At 37.3% G+C, this 21,671-nt stretch overlaps 1 protein-coding gene and 1 pseudogene across 1 annotated transcript in view; one reads left to right on the forward strand and one right to left on the reverse strand.

Annotated features, from left to right (window-relative positions):
* Positions 1-4,746: 4,746 nt before the first annotated feature.
* LOC137973640 (phosphomevalonate kinase pseudogene) lies at positions 4,747-8,316 on the reverse strand (annotated as a pseudogene).
* A 71-nt stretch (positions 8,317-8,387) lies between these two features.
* The window catches only part of LOC137973108 (dipeptidyl peptidase 3-like), a 28,193-nt gene continuing 14,909 nt past the window's right edge, over positions 8,388-21,671 (forward strand). Inside the window, exons 1-8 of the mRNA XM_068819848.1 lie at positions 8,388-8,697; positions 9,888-9,977; positions 12,809-12,946; positions 14,032-14,106; positions 15,025-15,115; positions 16,246-16,394; positions 18,423-18,553; positions 19,496-19,554. Of these exons, the coding sequence (XP_068675949.1) occupies positions 8,401-8,697; positions 9,888-9,977; positions 12,809-12,946; positions 14,032-14,106; positions 15,025-15,115; positions 16,246-16,394; positions 18,423-18,553; positions 19,496-19,554 (1,030 nt within the window). The 5' untranslated portion in view covers positions 8,388-8,400. The remainder of the gene's footprint in view (positions 8,698-9,887; positions 9,978-12,808; positions 12,947-14,031; positions 14,107-15,024; positions 15,116-16,245; positions 16,395-18,422; positions 18,554-19,495; positions 19,555-21,671) is intronic.

Below are 21,671 nucleotides of genomic sequence, written 5' to 3' on the forward strand. Positions count from 1 at the left end.
GGAGAGCATTATCAAAGAATACCGGACAGTTATCTGAAGGAGTTTCAGGAAAATGCACTGTCTCTTCAGGCTGTGATAGAAGTGGACCAAGCTGGGGTACCAGTAAAGATCTGTGAACATAACGTTCAGCAATGTCCTTGCAGTAACAAGGTGTCAAGCTTTGTGCGAGCACAAAAATATGAATATGAGACTCCGTATCAACGTTGTTTTAACCCATCCATGATCCACTTTGAAAACGTTAAATCGGTTCGTATGCCTGTCAATACTTGGTCCGAGACAACACTGTTCAATCTGCTGCATTACTTCAGGAACTGCACAACGCATAGATATTTAATTTCTTTGCACAAAAAGGTGTCTCCTCTTCTTGGAGAAACATTGTGGATTTCAGTTCCCGAGATCACAGACCTTAGAGATGAGAACAACACACAATCTTTCCATGAACATCCTCTTTTCTTGGTTTTACCCAAATTATTTGACTTTGTGATATGCCAACGACGAAAGCTGTTGAGTATAGAAGATGATGAATTCGTTAATAGTCGAATTGGACAGGTCTTTTATAGGAAGTTTATGGAGTTCCTTCGGTCCAGTGCTTTTGGTATTTATCCGTTGCCCTTTCCTTATGGTCACCTTCTGGCATTTTATACAATCCTGTATAGAGTTGGGAATTGAGAGCCATTTTCTTCGAGAATTGCTCCAAACGTCCAACTCCTATACTGCTGTCACCATTTGATGGTAACTATATTATTGTAATCAATTTTTGGAAATACGTTTTTGGAAAACTATGTTATTTTATAATTTTTGGATAACTATATTGTTTTATCATATGGAAAACCAGGCGAAATAAGTCAATAAGCAAAGCAATTGACGTAATGTGCGATGGAGCGTGCTTAATTGTTATGGCTCGAATGTGATGATTGTAATATTATTGATGAAAGTATTTCAGCTTACCATTTTGCGGTTCCAGTTGAAAAGCATCTTTCCGTTCTATAACATCAAATCCTGAAAAGCTAATTCATTTTAAAGGATCATCAATCTTCTATATATCGTAGATACCTGAATGACGGTTTTTCCAAAAAATGAAGTGCGTTTAAATATTCACGTAATTAATTTAAATGGAACAGGAAAGAATCCCCATAGCGTGACATTTTTGGAAAACAGGATGTAATACTCAGAAACAAAGAATGGGGGTTTCCAGCTCATTTTCTCTGAACTTACCCTCTTGTGTTCAAGGCCATAAGACTGTTTTGTGATTTTTTTCAGCCAATCTTAATGGATTATTTTTGGTAAACAGAGGATAAAGGAAAATTTCCTAAAAGATCAGTCGTGTATCAAGAGAATGGTTTTTTTTTAGAAATGGTTGAGAGTAGAACTGGTTTAACCGATTTGATGGATGATAATGACATATTGACAAATTTGCATTCGTGCGTTGAAATGTGTTACCCTAGGAGACAGGATTTTTTTCTCCCTGACAAATGATTTTGTCATTGTAGTGTAAAATGAAGTTTATCTGGGAAGCCAACAATATTTCTTTAACTTCCTGGTTAATCCAATTTATTGCTACGACATACTAGTGCGAAGATTCTTTACACGAAACTCATGCTTTTTGCGAATTTTGAGTTTTATGAAGTTACATCATTTGCGTGACATAGCTCCTTTAACACGAAGATTTTTCAACAATATAGCCCAGCTTTACTCTAGCCCAAAAACATTCAGATAGTAAAAAACTTTATATTTATGAACCATTTCTTTTGCTTTTGTGCTTGTCAGTATTGTGACTTGCGATAATTTGCAACTCTGTTTTGTATCTCATAGATGTTTAGATTTTCAATTACACGGCCGCTCAACCTCACGATTGTGTAAATAGTTTACCCTGAAGTCAAAATAGATACGTTTCTCAGGAACCTGACAAAGAAGGCTTCCTGATCCGACAGAGGGAATGTAAATATTCAGTTAAATATTACAATAAAATTAAACTACCAAAGACGGAAGTTCTCTTGGCAGGTGCAGCTTATGAATATGCATAATAAAACAATTACTGGATTCGGCTTTCGCATGATAGCGATAATTATCAAAATTATTGCTATCACGCGAAAACCGAATCCAATAATTGTTTTATTATGCATATTCCTGAGCTGAACTTGTAAAGACGAGAGGCCTGTCTCGTCCATTTTTATGGATGAGCGGTAAATGAAAGAATGTTTCTGCAGTTGGCAGTCTTCTTTCCTTTTCTCTGCTGGTTGGCGTGTTAGACGACGTCACTTCGGCATGCATAAAACTATTGTCTGCAGGTATGACGTAAGAGAAAACTAGCTGCGTGCTTATAGCCAATCAAAATCGAGCAGGTGACACCAATGTACAATAAAGAAGATTCGTGGATTACGTCTATGTTCGTGCTGGGCCTCAAAGATCCACAGTCAAAGGAAAGGCTGATGAAGAGAGAACAGAGTTTAGAGAAAACGTTACAAAGCTGCTTGTATTGCCGAAACAAGCAAACAGCGCCCGAAGAGATTAAAAGAAGATAACAGCAGAGTTGAGAAAGTGGATGTAGGAGGCGGAAGAAGTCAAAAGTCTCATTGGGGAACGCCTCGTGGGAATTGTGGTATTCGGCATAAACCAGCTTCGTGTCGTGCTGCAGGGAGACGCTGTCACAAGGGCAGGAACATGAACCATTTTTCAACGCTGAGGTTATGTTTACTGGGGCAACCAGTGCAGAAAACAAGGACTGGGTTGAAACTGCCAGTTTTGGAAAGGTCCAAGAGTTGTTCAAATTAGATACTGGGGCCTAGTACAATGTCTTACCTAAAGCTGCTTATGACAAAAAAAAAAGAAGAAAGTTACACCAAAACGCGAATTAAACCTGTTGGAAAGTGTGCGTTGCCTTGTTGGGTGCGTGGGGAAAGGTATCAAGTTTGTTTTCAAGTTGTTGATTGAAACTATGTACCCCTCTTGGGTAGGGAAACATGTGAGAAGATGCATCTAATCCAGCACATAAAGTGCCGTTAACGATAAAAGCATCCCAGATGAGTTCCCTGAAGTATTCCTAGGACTTGGGTGTATCCCTGGGGAGTACCACATTAATATCAACCCCTTGCGATCGGTTCCTCCTGTAGTGCACCCCCCTCCCCAGGCCAGGTTCCCACTATAAGCGAGAGCCAATGAAGGAGGAACTGAACAGAATGGTGGAGGCTGGAATCCTAGAGAAAGAACACTTGAATGAACCAGCTGATTGGGTGAGCAGTCTTGTTTGTGTTAATAAACCGCATGGGTCTAATCGTGTGCTCTTGGACCCGAGAGATGTTAATGTGGCCATTAAAAGAGAACACTACCCATTAGCGTTAGTCGATGACATTACAGCAAATTGTGCAGGAACCACAGTGTTTTCAACTTTGGATGCAGAAAAGGCATTCTACCAAATCCAGTTAGATGAGGAGAACAGTAAACTTCTGACATTTAATACACCCTTTGGAAGGTACCGATACTTGAGGATGCCAATGGGAATTAAATCTGCACCAGACGTTTACCAAAAGAGAATGGAGCAAGTCTTTTGAGGGTTACCAGCTGTGAAGGTCATTATGGATGACATAATCATACATGGCTGCAACACGGCAGAGCGTGACACGCTCTTTTACGGCTGTTTTGTAGTGTTCCCGAGACAGTAACCTTCGATTGAAAAAAGTCAGTGTCGTATCCATTAGAAGGAGGTGAAGATCCATGGCCATGTGTTCTCCAAGGATAGTTTGAGGACAGACCCGGAAAAGGTCATAGCTATAGTCGAGGTGTCCAGACCGACAGACAAGGCTGGGGTCCAAAGGATGTTGGGGATGGTCAGCTACGTCAGTAAGTTCCAAACCTGCAAGACCTCACCACACCGTTGAGACAGTTACTACATCACGATGTTCTGAGGCACTGGGAAGAGCAGCAGGAAACCAGTTTTGAAGCAATCAAAGAATCGCTTACCCTTGCTCCAGTGTTGATGCACAGAAAGCGTTGACCTTGCAAGTTGATGCTAGTTCAACCTGTCTTGGTGCTGCGTTGATTCAGGGAAACAAACCAGTAGCTTATGGCTCAAAGGCACTTACAATGTCCAGAAAAAGTATGCTCAGATCGAAAAATAACTTCTGGCTGTAGTATTTGGTTATGCCAAATTTCCAGAGTATCTTGTTGGCCAACAGAGAATGGAGCAAGTCTTTGAAGGGCCTTCAGGTGTGAAGGTCATTATGAATGACATAATCATACTAATACAGTGTTATATGTTACAGTGGAATCAGATCATCAGCCTTTGAAGGCCATTATGAAGAAATCTCTATACATAGAACCCTTAAAATTGCGTCTGCAACGCATGCTGGCCGAAAGCCAACGCTTCTCACGAATCACTGTATTGTACAAGCGTGGGGAAAGCGTACACTCAGCGGATGCTCCATCACGAGCCCACTTAGAAGGGTACCCGACAAGTGCTGAACAGTTAACATCAACTTAGAGCATGTCTACCAATCAGCGCTTGGCTTCCCGCGGCAGCCCGCCGCGGTTCAAATCCTGATTGGTAGATTTGAAACGGCCTGTATTTCTTGAATTCCTTTGGTCGCTGAGTTTGGCACCGATCATATTGAGAAAGCTGTATTTGTGACTTCAGCATCGATTTTCTCGGAAACTGTTGGAGAGATGAAGCTCAAATGCGGCGAAGAGATAGAGAAAAAACTCATCTATCAAGATCCGTCGCCATTCAGGTGAGATTTTCAGTATTTTTGCGTTAATTCCGGTTAGAAATGGAGGAGGTCGCGGCTGACAGCCGCTAAGTTGCAAGCCTTGACTCCCTCTCGTCTTAACCGTCACCGACCAAAAGTAATTTATAAGACGCTTTAGACGGCTCAAGAAGGCGAAAAAACACCATACATGAGTCGATTAAGGTTTTATTTAACTTAATTGGGATATTCAGACAGAGATGTGATTTACATGTGCAATTTTCAGACCTTTAATCATAACCCTCATAGATTCTCTTCGTTTCATATAAACATGGATTAAACCACAAACACATAGAGTGCCCTGCCTGTGGTCTGTGGACCCTGTTTCTGATTTCATTTGTGTCTGAAAAATCGTCGCCCCTGTTTATGATTTGCACTTGGAAAATCCGATTTGTGACCCATACAATATGATTTTCTACCACATACTGTAACCTTTGATTTTCACAGTAAAAGGAATCGCTGTAAATAATCGAAAATTAGTCGCTATGCTGAACCTTCGATATCGATGCTCCTTCCGACTTTCTTCCTGGTAACTCAAGTTACCCAGAACACCTCGCCAACTCGGTGAACAATACCGATACCACCTTGCGCGCCCTGTTAAGCAATACCGATACCTCCTTGCGCGCTCGGTTGAGCAAATCGACACTGAATTTCCCATTGCAGAATTGAGGAATATATGGAATATTCTAAATAAAATACGGAATATACGGAATATTCTAAAACACGGAAAATATGGAATATTTTGAAACACGCAATATACCGAACATTCTAAAACACGGAACATACGGAATATTCTAAAACGCGGGATGAGAGGCAAGTCTTAAAAATTGATATTTTTCCCGTGAGCAGTCTGGGAAGGATAACATAAATTCGAATGATAATTTTACATTTCCTCGCGACAAAGGATTTAAAAATGTGTTACAGGGAAGAGTTCACCCCTAGGCGATATCTTTCCCCGCTTCCGTTTTTGTCCCTCTCGGACTGTGCCGCAGGAACACTTTCCCACACTGAGAAGGAAAAAATGGAGAAAGACGAACGCGAACGTTGCCCAGCATTGCCAAGCGTTCGCAAGGCAACGGTCGCGTTGCACTGATTGGTAGATTCGAATAGACTCAAATGTTTCGAATTCCTTTGATCTGGTTTCTTTCACCGATCATGTTGAGAAAGCTTTACTGTGGATTTTAGGATCGCCTTTCTCGGTGAATTTTCGAAGGATGAAGCTCAAATTCGGCGAAGGTATTGGGACATCCCTAATCGATCGGATGCTGGTGTTTTTAAGGTGAAAATTTCACTGGTTTAGCGTTAGTTTCCGCTTGAACAGGACAAAGTCACTGGCCAGTGGCTCGGTGTTGCCTGCCTTGTCAATTTTCTTGACTCTCTAACTGGCGGTCGACAAAAGATCTCGCAAAATGACGCCTAAAACAGATCGGAACGACCGAAAAACATAACACAGGACTCGGTTGAAACTTTGTTTGATCTTTGATTGAATTATTTGCTTTAAACCTTTATTGGCGAACAAATCGCAACCGCCGTAATGTATCTATCCTTCCACAGATCGAGAGCAACATCACCGACAGAGGGTGGTCCGCCTGTGACCGATCATAACAACATCTGCTAGGGAAATCGTGTATGAGCGAATTAGGTTTTGTAACGAAGACCTTCAAAAAGGCAATGACTTAGCAAATCAGCCTTCAAAAGAAACGATAACATGTACATTATGTCTATTGCAATGGCATTTGAAACACTTACCATCGTCTTTCTCCATCTTTTTTAAAACCCGCGTTTTAGAATATTCCGTATATTCCGTGTTTCAAAATACTCCATATTTTCCGTGTTTTAGAATATTCCATTTATTCCGTGTTTTAGAATATTCCGTGTATGCGGCAATTCCGCGGTTCCGTGTGTGGGCTTCAGCTCAGGGCAATTATGATTTTTCACAGTTTCTCTGATTTTTTCAGGGTTAAGTTTCTTTCCCCATCTTTTAGTTCAGCTACATCTGGGTCGATATCATCGCCCGTGGCGTGTCCTTCTTCTTCGTAGGAATAAAGAAGGCTCTTCAGCAGTTTGGCAGGCTTTTTCCCGCAGTCACGGCCAGTGACATTTCCCGATGGATTTTTTCGCTCTCTGAGCTTTTTATCTATGAATCACAATCCAAATCATCATCGGCACGAAGACTTACATCGTCATCTGAATTATAGCCCTCAAACCTTTTGCGAGGCGGGGAATAATCGTCACCAGAGTGAGACAGTTCATCAGGGTAACCTACCGATTTTTGCTTCACCGCGGTGGCGCCTTTCCAAAATCCGCAGTATACGCTCTTTGCTGTCCAGAGCTGCACATCATTTCCAAAATGCTTGACATTTTGGCCATATTATGGTTGATGTTTCCAAGGTTTGCTCTAACCTACTACATGTAATCTCGGTCCTCAAACCGACTCCGAGGGAAGAATTCTCATTTAGTTGTTTAATTCCCTCGATTCTTGGGCCGGTAGAAAGGGAATCACATGTCTCTAGCATCGAATCTAGCAAAATATTTTGACAAAGCATGAAACACAAATATTGAAAGTACCTCGTAACAAAAAGCTTCAGGAGTTGGATGTTGGAAAAACATAAAAGTGATAAACTTTCGAAGGTTTCTGTCTCCAAAAAAATAATATATACAATGCATATTGCATTAGACAGAGTAAAATATGTTAAATCTTACTTGCAGGAGTCAATGGGCTTATGGAGGGGACGACTTTTTGACTGCTTAACCCATTGACTCTTCAGTCGCCCGAGGACGCTCCCAGTTGATGAGTATAATCGTCTGGCGTTAAACAGAGTAAAATCTGTTAAGCCTTATTCCGAGGAGTCAATGGGTAAACTCACTCTTCCAAGACCGCTGTCAAATTCCCACAAAAGTGCTCAGATGTAGTCTAGAGCTACCATGCACTTTCTGTTAAAACCTATTTTGCTACTTATCACGGTGGGAAAGAAAAGTCTTGCAAACAAATAATATGGCAGTTTAACTGGTAGTCGTTACCATCATTTTGAATGGTAACATCGAATTCTTCCTGATCAAGACCGCACTCAGATTCAGCATCATCTACACCTGGTGTGAACTCCCAGCCTCTTTACTTTCTCGTCTCCTCCGAAGCATTTATCCGTACACTGACAACGTTTTTGAAATTTTCTTTGAAATACTTCAAATCTGTTTTTCGCCTTGCATCGGATATTATCCACACAGGGGGACAATTTTTATCACTGAAACCAGTGACCGTCATTTGTACTGCTAATCTGCAAAAATAGGATGGGTCAACGTTCCTCTTTTCATCTCCCCATTTGATCATATCTTCACGATAGAGTTCCTTGTAATTTGAAGAATCTAACAAGCGATGAAAATCAAGTCCATTTTGCCTCGCATACTCGTCTTTCAAAGGGCCAGACAGTCTGATTATAGCACATCTGTCATAATAAAATCTTTCGCTCAGTTTTTTGGCAACGAAATCCTTTCCTGACTTGCGTTTTCCGCTAAAAATGAAGACAACTTTCGGGCTTGGGAAATCTGTCTTATTGTCCGCCATCTTGAATGGAAATGCATATACGACAGCAAGATCGAAAAAGTAAATCGCCGCTGATTACTTGAGCTCGGTTCAGTTCCCTCTCAGCCACTAAAGTGAAACATGGCTGCCGCAGAGGAGGTGGACGACTTGTCTCAGTACATAATTTCCCCAGACATTGATATCAACCCTTTGGATTGCAAAACGGCTTTTTCTGGATTAACTGAGAAAGAAAAGCTTTACGCTCATTATCTTTGTCGAGCCGCCTGGGAGGGTTCTCTTATTTGTTTGCTTCAAACTTCTCCCGAATCGCCAGCAATCTTTTTGCTTCTACAACACTTGTTCCACGCGGAGACTGTTGAGGAGCTTAAAGAAAGGACATTGGGGTCTGAAGATGGCCCCTCTAAGGAAGAATTTCAGGTCGGTTATAAAAAAAGAATAGTTCGAATTAATCAATTTTTAATGCTGAGAATACCCTGTCGTTTCCTGTGCCCCCCCCCCCCCCCCTCCCTTCCCCACCCAACCTTAATATTTTAGTTGTTGTTTTGACAGCAAGCAGTAAATCTGACTTACTTAGACTTTTGTGTTGAATATTCAGAAGTTTATTGTGCCGCAGTGAAATGTATGCCTTTCGTAAGTTCGGAGATATCGTAACCTTTTAAATCTGAAATTAATGATTAATGAATGACGTTTATGTGCAAAAGTGAAGTATTTTACATTGTTAGAAAAGTTATGTCAATTATTGATAGGATAAAAATGTAAAACTTAACACTTACCGGTAGTCTGATTATCCATCTGCTGTTTTCAATAGATTATAAATTGCAGATAGGGGATCTTCCTCGAAAAGCTTGATTAGAGCTTGCTAATTAGATCTCCTGCCATTATATGTGTTTTATTAGCAGATAATTAATCCTAGAGAAATCATTACAAATGTAATATAATGGACAAATAAAATAAAATAAAATAAAAATGAAATGAGTGCTGGAGCCTACATGTACATGTGCCAGTAATCTTTAGACCCTGTGCTCAGAGTTAATCTACCCTCTTATCATCATGTTTTTAAAATAGGCAAATGTTTCTGTTGTTGAGTGCAATTACATGTAGCTACAGTATTTATTATTAATTAGTAAAACAGTGGATAGCATTGAATGCACACGCTGATTGGCTACTGAAACTTTGGATGTTCCTTGCTATTCACCTTCAAGCAATTCGCACAGAATTTGCATCCGGAAATGTTGTAATCTTTGCAGGAATGAATGAATTAAAATCATCTTTTTGTGCCATATTATCTCACTGTTTTAGTATATACCATTAACTTAATCAACTATTCACCTCAGTGTTGGTAGCCTGCGAATGCAGACGTATTTCCGTTGGTGGCTAGTGGTGAATATTTACCTCCCCGCTTCGCAGCTCGGTAAATATCCACCACTAGCCACCTCCACTTTGGTGAATACATGTAGTTGTTATTAATTTAGGAATTAAGCATTGACTGGACAGGAAGGGGAGTTGTAAGGGGAAATGACTGGATAGTGAAGATAAAGAATTGCGTGTAGGACTCAAGGAGTGTCCCAGTGTAAGACTTTCTCACATTGACTATTTTCTATTCCTAGAACTTCTTAATTTATGCTGCTGCTTTCTACGGTAACCTTGGCAATTATAAATCTTTTGGAGACACAAAATTTGTCCCTGATTTACCAAAGGTACAATGTACATAATTGCATGTTAAATGTTTGCATTGTTTTATACTGTATTAGCTGATGAATTTTATATCATTAATGGCCGTGCCGACAAAAAGAAGGTAATAAGTTACCAAAATTCCATTTTTGTGCTTTAAATACACTCTAACGTTCAGACTCTGAGGTTCAATTTCCAATCATTGTGTTTTTTTCCTCTGCTGTCAATCATTTTTGCAAAAGGGGTTAATGGGTTTCATTTGGTATCGTGATTGGATGATTCTGATGCACTTTGCTGATTTGTACATACTAGGGGTGTGTTTTACCCACTACCTTTTTGCTGTATTAGGATTGGCGATGGTACAGAACAAGAGTTGAACTTCAGAACATGTACATATGACTTTGTTGTCGTTCAATTTTGATCTCTGGTTTAATTTTTTTGGACCAGGTCCAATTTTTCTAACCAGTACAGAATTTTTGATCCAGTCCAGATTTTCCTTTGGATCTGTTGCCCACTCTCTTATTGATCCACTTGACCACAAAAGCAGATCATGCAAATTCTCCATAATAATTTATAATTAAATATTTTATTATTCATTCAAGGCTGCTCTCAGTCCAAACTTTAATTTATTCACATTTAGTCGCCATAGCCAGTTGTGGTAAATCTATCAGTGATAAAACAATATTAATGCCGTACTCAGTCGCCTATGCAATAGTGTAAAATACTAAATGAAATAGATTTCTATATAGAGAAATAAAGGAATTGAAAAGACTCACAAATAAATGTTATTTAAATTTAATTTTTCTAATATGATTTTCAAGATAAATTGAAGTTTATTAATATAGTAACAGTACAAAATAATAATAACAATCATTGTACATAATGTTATTTTAATGTGGTTACTTTCTGGACAGTAGTCGCATACTGCTCTTGTTACTTGAAAATCGGATAAACAAATCTTGTAATAAACAAGTTATATTGCCAAATAATTTATTGAAATAAAGAACATCACTAATTTTTGGTTACAAAAAGAATTATCTTACTATGTGAAAGACAAAAAAGAGTTTAGCTCTGAAGAAGGGCTAACACTCAAAACATCAGAGCGAGGACAATGTGCAAACTCTATTTGAAGTGGGTGCTTTATATAACCTACATGTGAAAGAAATTTATGCTTTTACTTCCAATAACCATGAACCAAAATTCTTAAGTTAAAGCCAATAACAGGCAACATGCGGAGCCCTGTTTTAGACTAAACACTTCAAATTAGTTTCTCCAATCACTACAATGCATGCCAATCCTTTACTGTACCTAGACTGCAGTGTTTGACACTTGCAGACTATAGACTGATCCTAACTTACAGTCATTGAAAGCTAACCATTTTAAAATGGGTGCATAGACGTAAATGCTCTTTATCAGTGCAAATCAAATGGGGGACTTATACATAAATACTGTTTTATTAGCGCTATTTGTACACAGTCTGCAGTATGTCACCTGCAGTTGTCATACATCTCCTGGAATCCTAACTGTTAATAAGACAGTGCATAACCCTAATTGCTAAATTGAAAGCTTAACCCTAATTTCTAAAAATCGAGCAGTGTCCCTTAAACCTTAGTACTTGAAAGCTAACCATTCAAAGTGCATGCAAATCACCAAGCTACATGAGCATTTGACCCTAATCACTAAAACTGTTGGTCTTTGACAGCTCTAGAGACAAGGATCCACCCTAATAAACACACTCCATAAAGAGTTCTACTTAATTACAGAAAGATGTCCAATTATGTTGAAATAGGTGGTGTTACAAAAAAAATTGGACTGGTTCAAAAATTCTGTATTGGTTGAAAAATTTTCAACTGGTTAAAAAAAATATTAAAGCAGAGGTCAAAATTGAACTACAACATATATACATGCAGTATTTCAAAAGGTCTGAGAGATACTGTACCTTTTGTTTATTTGAAGAATGTGCACAATACTATTTGGTGAAGTAACAAAGAATATTAATATTCATAGCTGGAGATACTAACAAAAAAATGTCTTTGATAATCTCAATAACTTAAAATAATCTCAGAAATCGAAAGTGTTGAACAATTTGGCAAATTAGTAATTTCTTGATTTCTTTTGTTTTCTTGTTTACAACTCTAACAACGAAGATATCGTTGATGTCACCTATTGCAAAACACTTGGAACCGTAACCTCATTGGCTGTCGAACCCAAGGGTTTTTTCTTTCTGTGGTTAGCACTTTTGAATGACAAAAACAACAATAAACAGATCTCTTCCCTGTGTGAAGTACTGGTTAAAAATTTGAAAATGAGATAGTAATACAATCATTTTAATTGTGAAACCATTGCTTTTTATAAGTCCCACAATCTCCATGAAAATTGAAACATTTTGGTGGGGAGAGCCAGAATTGGGGCAGTATGATTGTGGCAAAATTATTATAATAATAAAGGCCAAGTGCTGAGTCTTACATAACTTCTTGGCCAAACCGATGTAAGTGAGGAAATCTGGCTGAGGATACTGAGTTGAGGAGAGTAAATTTACCACTGTAGGGAGACTTGCATGTAAAAGCCAATCAGATTTGTTAAAAAATGCAGACCCTGAATACATGTATATTGGCTTCCTTATCTCCCTGGTCATTAAAAAAATAAAATAAATAAAATTTAGTTTGTACTACTTAATATTGCTGCTTCAGTCAGTGGGTGAGTAAATTGCTTTGATCATCCACTGAAGTTTTTCTTTAGAAACTTACCCCATTTGCTATTTTTTACTTAGTTCATGTATATTTATTAAGTAATTAATATGCTGTAAATGTTTGCAGGTTAATTGTCATTATTTTTTTTTTTTTTTTGACGTAATCAGGAAAAGTTACGGAAAATCTTCTTTGCAAGCAAAGCATATGAAACTGACTCCAAGAGAATAGAACAGTTATGGAATTCCTGTGGTGAAGCTATGTACTCTCTCAGCCCCAAAACACGGCAACTTGGTCTAGGACAACAAGTATGACTAACATTACATGTACATTGGTCACATTTATTGTTTGTAGTAGATGCATCTGTTCAGGCAAATTATGCATCAATTGACAGGCCATGTCATTTGTCTTGAGTAAAGACAGGAAAGTAAAAGGGCCCACATTGCTCATCTGGGAAGAACTTGGAGAAACAGTTTTCGTGGGTCTATGAAAACATTTTTGTACATGTATGTAAGACGGGCACACGATGAGTAATTGTTTGCATCTACACTACATGTAACTAATCCACTTACATGTAAGTGTATCTTCAGTTGGAAGATTATAATTACTTCCCAAGATACATTGTTGTTCATCACTTAAGATACATGATCTGTCTTCTGTGATCCTTCTGTTCTTTTTATACAATGTACTAGAGAGAAGCTAATAATATACTGGAGCGTTTGCCAAAGTTTATCCCAGAAAAATGTTGAGTCTCAATCAATCAATCAAGTTTGTTGTCATATGTGAGGCATGGTTGCCCAGTTGCCCAAGCCAGAGGCTCAATGTTTTAAAAACATAAGACTATAAAACTAGATTGGCAGGGAAGACTTTTGGTGTCAGACAAAGCTTTTGATGTCAGACAGAGCTTATATATTGTTAAAAATTTTTAACAAATGAAATGTTTAAATTTTTTTGAAGGCACTGTTGCCAAAAGCAGCCATGCTTTAATTCAGGGTATCAACGGTGTCTATACATGACTATAATATTTTCTTACCAATTTTGTGCAGTCAATTTTCTCCGAGTGAGTGCTCAAAAGTACTATAATTTAAAGCTTGTACTTTGAAGCCATTTAGGCAAAGTTTCTTTCTTCTGTCAACAAAATGATATCTCAAACCACTTGAGTGTTGATTGGTGTTAATTAGACAAAATAATCATTTTTTTAAACTATACATGTCACATGAGCAGTCTACAATACTTTGTATGTACAGTACTTCATTATTTTGATGTGAAAGTCATACAGGAAGTTTGTTCATATTGATTTACAATGTATTATCAATAATAGTTTTCTACTGTTATTACCTTAGTGGTTCCACCTGATTAAAAAGTGCTCATTTAATGAAAAATTAATTTTCAGGGTCTGTCAACTTATTATTCTAGCAATTGTAGCAAGGATGATGCGGAATTTGCTCAGAAATTTATGAAAGAAAAGGTATTGTTGTTGTTTTTTTTTTTGGCGTCATATTTTAAAATGGAGAAATAAACTTGAATAGTGCATGTGTTTGGATTTACATACAATAATTATTATATTATTTTGAGAAATCAGTTTCTGGGACAAAGAATGATCTTGGCAGTTGACAGTGGTTCCAATAAGCAGACACTCAGCCAACAAAAAGCATTCATTTGGCTACTTCACTTGGAGAAGTCGGCTGCTTTTCCCAAAGTTGAAGTAATTAGAAATATATTGTTTCAAACCAATTAAAGATTGAAAATCATTTTGACAATGTCAACACTCACTTTACTCTATACCCAAACCAGGCACCAACTTGAAATTTTAGTGAAACCCTTTATATGTTGACTGGAAAACAACATGTAGATTGGTTTGCATAGTAATGAAGAAAGGAGGGCATGATTCAATAGAGTTGTTCAAAGAAAATTTCAAACCACAAGTTTAACATTTGTTAAACATTCAAGCTATATGTCATGCATAAACAACTAGTTCTGAATTCTTGTGGATATTTTCCTTGATAAATACAGTGTATAGAAAATAGTTAGTTGTGAACTTTAGTTAATTTTGTTATAAAATAAACATTGTTTCAAAAGTGAAAACTATTTCAATCGTTTGGAGAATTATTGTTCAGTTATTGTGCATTTTTCGTAGCAATTTTCTGAAAAAAATCTCAGAGTCTTCAAACCTGGGGAATTAGAATGTTAATTTCAGCTTTCATTGTGGACATCAGTGACGTGTGACTTAGCTTGACTGTAATAACTGATTAAAAATGGACCCTTTTGTTTTAATAATAATTATTTTAATTTATAAAGGCTCTATGATTTTTTTCTGTTGTTAGTATTAGGTCATTTTTCTGTTCTTATGAAATTCTTTCTTGATATTCTTATTTGGCGTAATCAGACAATAGAGACCTATAACACCAGACTTTTTAAGGAGGAAGAGGATGGTCTTGAGAATTACATTCTTCGCTTAGCTTCTGTTGCAACAACTGGTGAGGTCAAAAATTTATTTAATGTTTACAACAGTAATTTAGTGCCCAAGATTGTTTGGATGAATTTTCAACAACAATAATAATAATTATTATAATAATGATGATGATGATGATAATGATGATGATCATAGTAATAATAATAATAGAAAAATATTTGCAAGATATCCATGTTGGCCTGGAGGCACACACAGTGCCGAAGACTATGCTCCTACAAGGCTCTACAAGAATCCTTAGATGAGTTATAGAGTGCTAATTAAGGCAGCTTCCTGCTGCCAGCCCTAGACTTTCCAGTAATGCTATACTGTGTAAAATTCATATTAATTGTTATTTAATAATAATAATAATAATAATAATAATAATAATAATAATAATAATAATATTTAATGATAATGATAATGATAGATAATGATAATGATAGATAATGATAAATTATGGTAATGATAATGATAATGATAATGATAATGATAATAATAATAAAAATACAAATACAAAAATACAAATATCTGTACATGTAATCATCATCATCGTCATCATCATTAAAGAGAGTTGTGATGGATGCACATGTCCACACACAACAAGGGGTTGTAAGCCTACCACAGTCCACCACCTGGAACATGTCACACTGATGCAGCAGTCAGTGGAATACTTATCATTCCACCCCTGCCAGTGGGAGAGGTGGTTGGGAGCAAAAAGGCGAACCAAAAAGCGCAGCTGAAAGATCCGCAACAATCTGCAATGTTGAGCTAGTAAATGCCCTGGAGTATGCAAAGGGTGCTTAACCCAATAGCTTTAGTTTGTAACACTACTGATCAGCAATGCCTCGATTTTAACTTTGCCTAAATTTCATTTAGCCACATTAATAACAATAATAATAATAATAATAATGATAATGATAATGATAATGATAATGATAATGATAATGATAATGATAATGATAATGATAATAATAATAATAATAATAATGACTTTTGTTGTTAAAAACAATCTGCTGCCAATTAAATCATAATCTGGCATTAGATTGCTGCCAATGAAAGTTTTAAAGTTTTTCGTATCATATTGCCATTTCCTAAACAGGGGGCTTTCGGGCACCTTTCCGTTGTTTACACTGGTTATTAATTGTGTCAATGCAGCTGAACCATGTCTTGGAGCAAATGGAGAAGAAGATAAAGTGGCAGCCATTTTAGGTTCACATGAATTTAAAAGCTGCACATTCAGAGTAGCAAGAGGAGACTATTCAGGAATTTTAAAAAATGTTGTAGAAAATCTGGAAAAGGCAAAGGTAAAAATATTATTATTAGTATTTACACTGAATTAAAGGTATTCAGTATCCACTCTGTATTTTAAACATTTTGTTGTAATGAGCCATTTACAACTAATCTTTTTTTGGTCTTCTTTTCTAAAGGGAAATTTGGACTTAATGGAACTTAGAATGCGATGTGTTCCTCACCAAATTTACATTACGTGACCTTTTCATCATTACGACAACTTGGAGTGCGTTCGATTGACCATATTCCGGAATAGGAATACATGGAATAGAAGTTAGATATCCTTCCTTTTTAAGGAGATTCACATTAAAATTGTCAAACACCTGCTAAAATGCTATTTTAAACATATCTTTATTATCCTTGTTGCTTCAAAATGCCAGACATATCGTTTTAAATCATCACTCCGCGTATTCTTATTCCGGAATAGGGTCAATCGAACGCATCCTTGCTTATGCAAAGCCCTTTTTTGTTTGGCAAAAATAATTAATGTCTACATGTAATTGTTCAGCACCAATAATACAATTTATTGTTATTTTTTTGTCACTTTCACTGAAGCACATCTTAGATCTAAGCCACAAGTGTCCCAAGTGGACGAACAGAATATTAACAGCTGCATTTGAAAGCAAAAGATATGGGCAAGTTTTAAATAAAAAAGAAGAACTTTCGTTGCTTTATTTTTTAGTTTCTGGTCTTCTAGCATGTTTCTCTGCTGCTTCAGGCTATTTTCTTCAGTCATTTTAATTAAAATGCAGATCGTGGAGATAACAGATTGTGCAGATCGAGCATACTTTATTACTTGCCTCTTTTTCAAACAAGAACGGTTCTAAGGTGGTCAAACACTGTTTTCACCGCATGCAAGTTTTGTGTTTCAGCTCGTAACGAGAAGTATCCTTAGCGGGAAGTCCCTTTCAAATACACAGATCAATTTTTATTCCAACAAAAACAATGTGTTTCATGAGCAATGTTATTTTCTGTTGAAGCCATTGAAGTCCAATCTCGACCCCAGAGCTCTTCTCTCGACTAAGGGAGAAAAGAGCTCTGAGTGTTGGCCTAGTACCAAGACGTAAGACGTAAAGAAGGGTCCCTGTTTTGCGTCACCGCCTCGTGACGCGTCATCCCATGTGATAATCGAGATGTTCGATGTCCAAGACTATCGCGCATGCTCAGAACAGAAAATTAGTGCTCGAATCTAAAGGTAGCTAGATTTTTTTTCTTTAGGTAATCACAAAACGAAACATCAAGCGTCTCCTGTACGTGTTGTAAAATGCATTGTTTGGGTATATTTTTACAAATAAAGGGACATCACATGTCGATCTAGGGAACCTTTTTCTGGTTACCAAATGAAAAAGTATTCAATCGGCACGATCTGCGTGTTAAAATGACCGGTTTGTTTTTTTTATTGTCACTGTTGGTTTATCTTTCCAACATTGGAATAATGTTTAGCGTGACACTGAAAACCCCTTGACTTAAAGCGGCTTAGAAACACAGAAGACAAGAGAAAAGCATTTTTTCTGCTTCTTTTCTTTCACTTTCATATTAATAGAAGTTCTTACAATATTTTTTCTGCTCGTCTTCTTGGGTAGTGGCAATTCAACATCTGTTCTTCAACTATGCAGGTGAATAAATTAATACAGTGCAGTGCAGAAATAAGCGTCCAAATAAACACGTGGTCTACGAAAATTGCGCACAGGCGTCTACGTTTTTGACATGCGCATCAATGTTTTTTCGGAAGGTCATTAGCATGTATGAGTTAGCTCATGTCTGTTCATTAATGATATCTTATTGTTAGTTCAGTGACCTTTTTAATGCAAGACAACAGCTGTTGAAGCAGGGGAAGTCTTGAGAAACCATCCGATACCGCGTGTTTACATGCGCAATTCAAGTTAATGAAGCAACGGATCAATATTTGTATGTGGTTATCGGACACCGCAGAATTGAGTGGAAAAAGATTCTGCCTTCTAAACGTCTTGTAGAAACAGAGATAAATTTGCCCAAAGTACAGTATGTTCTTCATTTCTGTTTACATTATGTCTTGACTTCAGGAATTTGTTTCCAATGACAATGAGCTTTCCATGCTAAAAAACTACATACGCAGTTTTAACACAGGCTCAATTGATGCTCACAAAGATGGCTCAAGGTTCTGGATTAGAGATAAGGGACCCATTGTGGAAACGTGAGAAGTTACTTGTTATGGTATCTTCAATGATTCATTTAAGTTTTTAAAAACGTGTTGTGTTCTCCTTGTTTGGCTTTGTACATTAGACACTACTTTGCCGTGTTTGTGCATGCTTTAAAACATGTCGAGATAACATGCACAAAAATGAAGATTACATCATGAATCTTCGCTGTATTATTTGGTACTGTAATAGATAGTTTCAATCACGTGATGAGACGGTCATGTTGGTACACAAAACAGTAACAAATTATGGCTCGTGTTTGGCATTAGAGAGCAAGTTCCAGTCGAGTGTCGCAAAAAAACTAAAACCAAAGTAATTACTTTGGCCAATCAAAAAGGACGGAGACAATCCAGTAAACCAATCAAAACTCGAAGTAATTATACGTAGCCGACACAAAGCTCGGGAAAATGTGCACGCGCAAGCCACGATTGGTTTTGATTTTATTTCTGATTGGTCGAAAACGTGGCGCGAGAACTTTAAACCAATCACTGAGTGAATTAATACAAAACCAAAGCAATTCCCTAATTACTTTCGGCACTCAATTGAAAACCGGTCTATGATAGTTAAATTCCCAAAAGACGTTTTTCTCTATTGTCCTCTGCACCAACATGGCCGCTGTAGATCAAATGAAAACCTTCTAAAGCTTAAAATTATTTTATTCAAAGATAAAGCTATTGTTTCTGGTGTTGTTTTGTTTTTGTTTTTTTTCAGTCTTTTGTTTTCAGTTAAAGTATCATTGGCGATTTGCTATGCCACCCATCTTAAAACACTGTTAAAAGTATTTGGTTATTAACTGCTTCAAGTTGTACAATTTGATTTATAATGAAATTAAAGCTGTAAAGCAGAACAGAATCTTAGTTTGTTCAGTAGCATGGCTGGTCTCCTTTCACTGTCATCATCATCCTCATAATTATGATAAATATTTTCTTTTTTCACAGCTATATAGGATTCATTGAGACGTACAGGGACCCATTTGGTGTACGAGCAGAATATGAAGGTAAGTCTTATTTTCCGTCTTACGTGAAGTGGAAAATACCATTATGAAAATCCTTTTTTTTTGTCCACCGAACTTTTGAATAAGCATTTTGACCATTGTAAGTCCCAAGAGAAACAGGAAACTATGCTTATTCAAAATTTGGGTTAAAGACTGAACATAATTTTGTGCTAGATGTCGAAAGGTTAGCATGCTTTTCTTCAAGTCAAAACGTGAACTAGTAGCTTAAAGGTTAGCGATCGAATTACGTTTAGCTTAGGATAAGGCCGCGATTACTTTTCCAGCCTACGTAAGAAGGAGAGCTAGAGCGACACTTGAACACTCTTTAGCGATAGCTTTTCTTTCTTAAATAGAGAGGTTGGCGACACTTCGTGACGTTTGTCATACACAGCTTGCATTTTTTGGAAGTATGTAGTGTTTTCGAAGAGCGTTTACCATTTGCATGGAAAATCTAGATGGAATGTAATGCTCATAATTGTAACAGGTTTTCCATGCAATGCCGTTTTGTAAAGCATGATCTTCTCGCGGCAGCGATAACGATAAACTTGGTGGCTTAATTCTTCGCAAGCCAGACCAGTGACAGTTCTCTCAGAATCTATTTATGGCTCAATTTAACCAAAAGCTGACACGTTTTATCCGCTATGATGAATCCTTAAGTATGGGTGTACTTAATTTTTGCTGAATTGTTCACAATTTTAATTTCTTCGCACTGTTTCTTGCGCTACGATGACTTGTTTCCAGGGCTTTTTTTTTTGCTACTCCAAACTATATATGCTGTTACAGCAATTACCGACGGCGAGATGACAAAATTAGCGATTTCATTTAACCACTAGAAGCGTAACCTCTACTACTTATACTTTTTGACTTACGGGACAAACTACTACCTTACAATAACCTAAGGTACAACTACTTAACTGTCCGCTAGCAAAGTTCTTTTCGTGACACTTGCAATAATTTAGTCGTATCAAATCAGGAACTATACCCACTTGTCCAAAACAACTGTCACTTCTTTAGTCTCACAGGACATCGCTTCCTCTATCATTCCTCAATTTATCACTTTTTACAGCATATCTATTTAGTATTGCTGACTGATGAAAACTGACCAATGTAATACTAGCAAGTTCTTGCATGCAGAATACTCTGGCCGAGAATTGTCTGAACTTTCAATCCCTACAACAATACAATAGAAACAACAAGCAGACTCAAAACAGGTTATTTGCTCCCCAGCATATTAAGACTGAGAAATTCGCTGTTGATGAAAAAAAAGAAATTCACAAATAAAAAACCGATTTCGAACCGATTTCGAAATAATTTGCCTTAAAGTGCCTATCACCTCAACACACTTTTCCAACATATTTATTCTCCGAAATCATCCCAAATGCATGGTGTTGTTTTTAGAACATTTAGATTGAAATGTCACTGTTTCATTGGCTTTGAAAAACGGGAAAAGTGGTCATACCGTGATTAATAACCGAGCAATGAAAGGGAATGGGTTCGATACCGGGTTGACGTCACAATTTAATTTGCATCGCTGTTTTCAAAGAACTACCTCAATGCAAATTAATTTGTGACGTCAACCCGGTATCGAACCCATTCTCCGTCATTGCACGGTTATGGATAAAATTATGATCACTTTTCCCGTTTTTGAAAGCCAGTAAAAAAGTGAAATTTCAATCAAAAGGTTCTATAAACAACACCGTGTATTTGGGACGATTTCGAAAAATAAATAAAGTGGAAAACTGTGTTGAGGTGATAGGCACTTTAAACACCTATATTTCGGTCGACACATGGCATCTAAAGCACGCGCAACATGTACGAAATTAGCTGTTGTTTACGAATGAGAAAGAGACATAACCTCTCCTTTAACTGCGATCGCATGCCATTTAAAGGGAACATCCACTTTCCGAAAAATCAATTCTTAGCAAACATTGAAAAAAAAACATTATACAAAGATGCATTTTCATAGAAGTCCGTTCGTAACATTACTCATTGCTTTCGGGCTGGTCTGCTGCCAGAGAAGGGATCGGTAACGCTTACTAGCAAGTCTTCTAAGTGACGTGTCGGGTACAGGCTAATTCCATGTTCTTTGGAATGACTGACTGAGCACAATGATCAAAAGA

The sequence above is a fragment of the Montipora foliosa genome, chromosome 10 (genome assembly GCF_036669935.1).
Source record: "Montipora foliosa isolate CH-2021 chromosome 10, ASM3666993v2, whole genome shotgun sequence".
In the NCBI taxonomy this organism is placed as follows: domain Eukaryota; kingdom Metazoa; phylum Cnidaria; class Anthozoa; order Scleractinia; family Acroporidae; genus Montipora; species Montipora foliosa.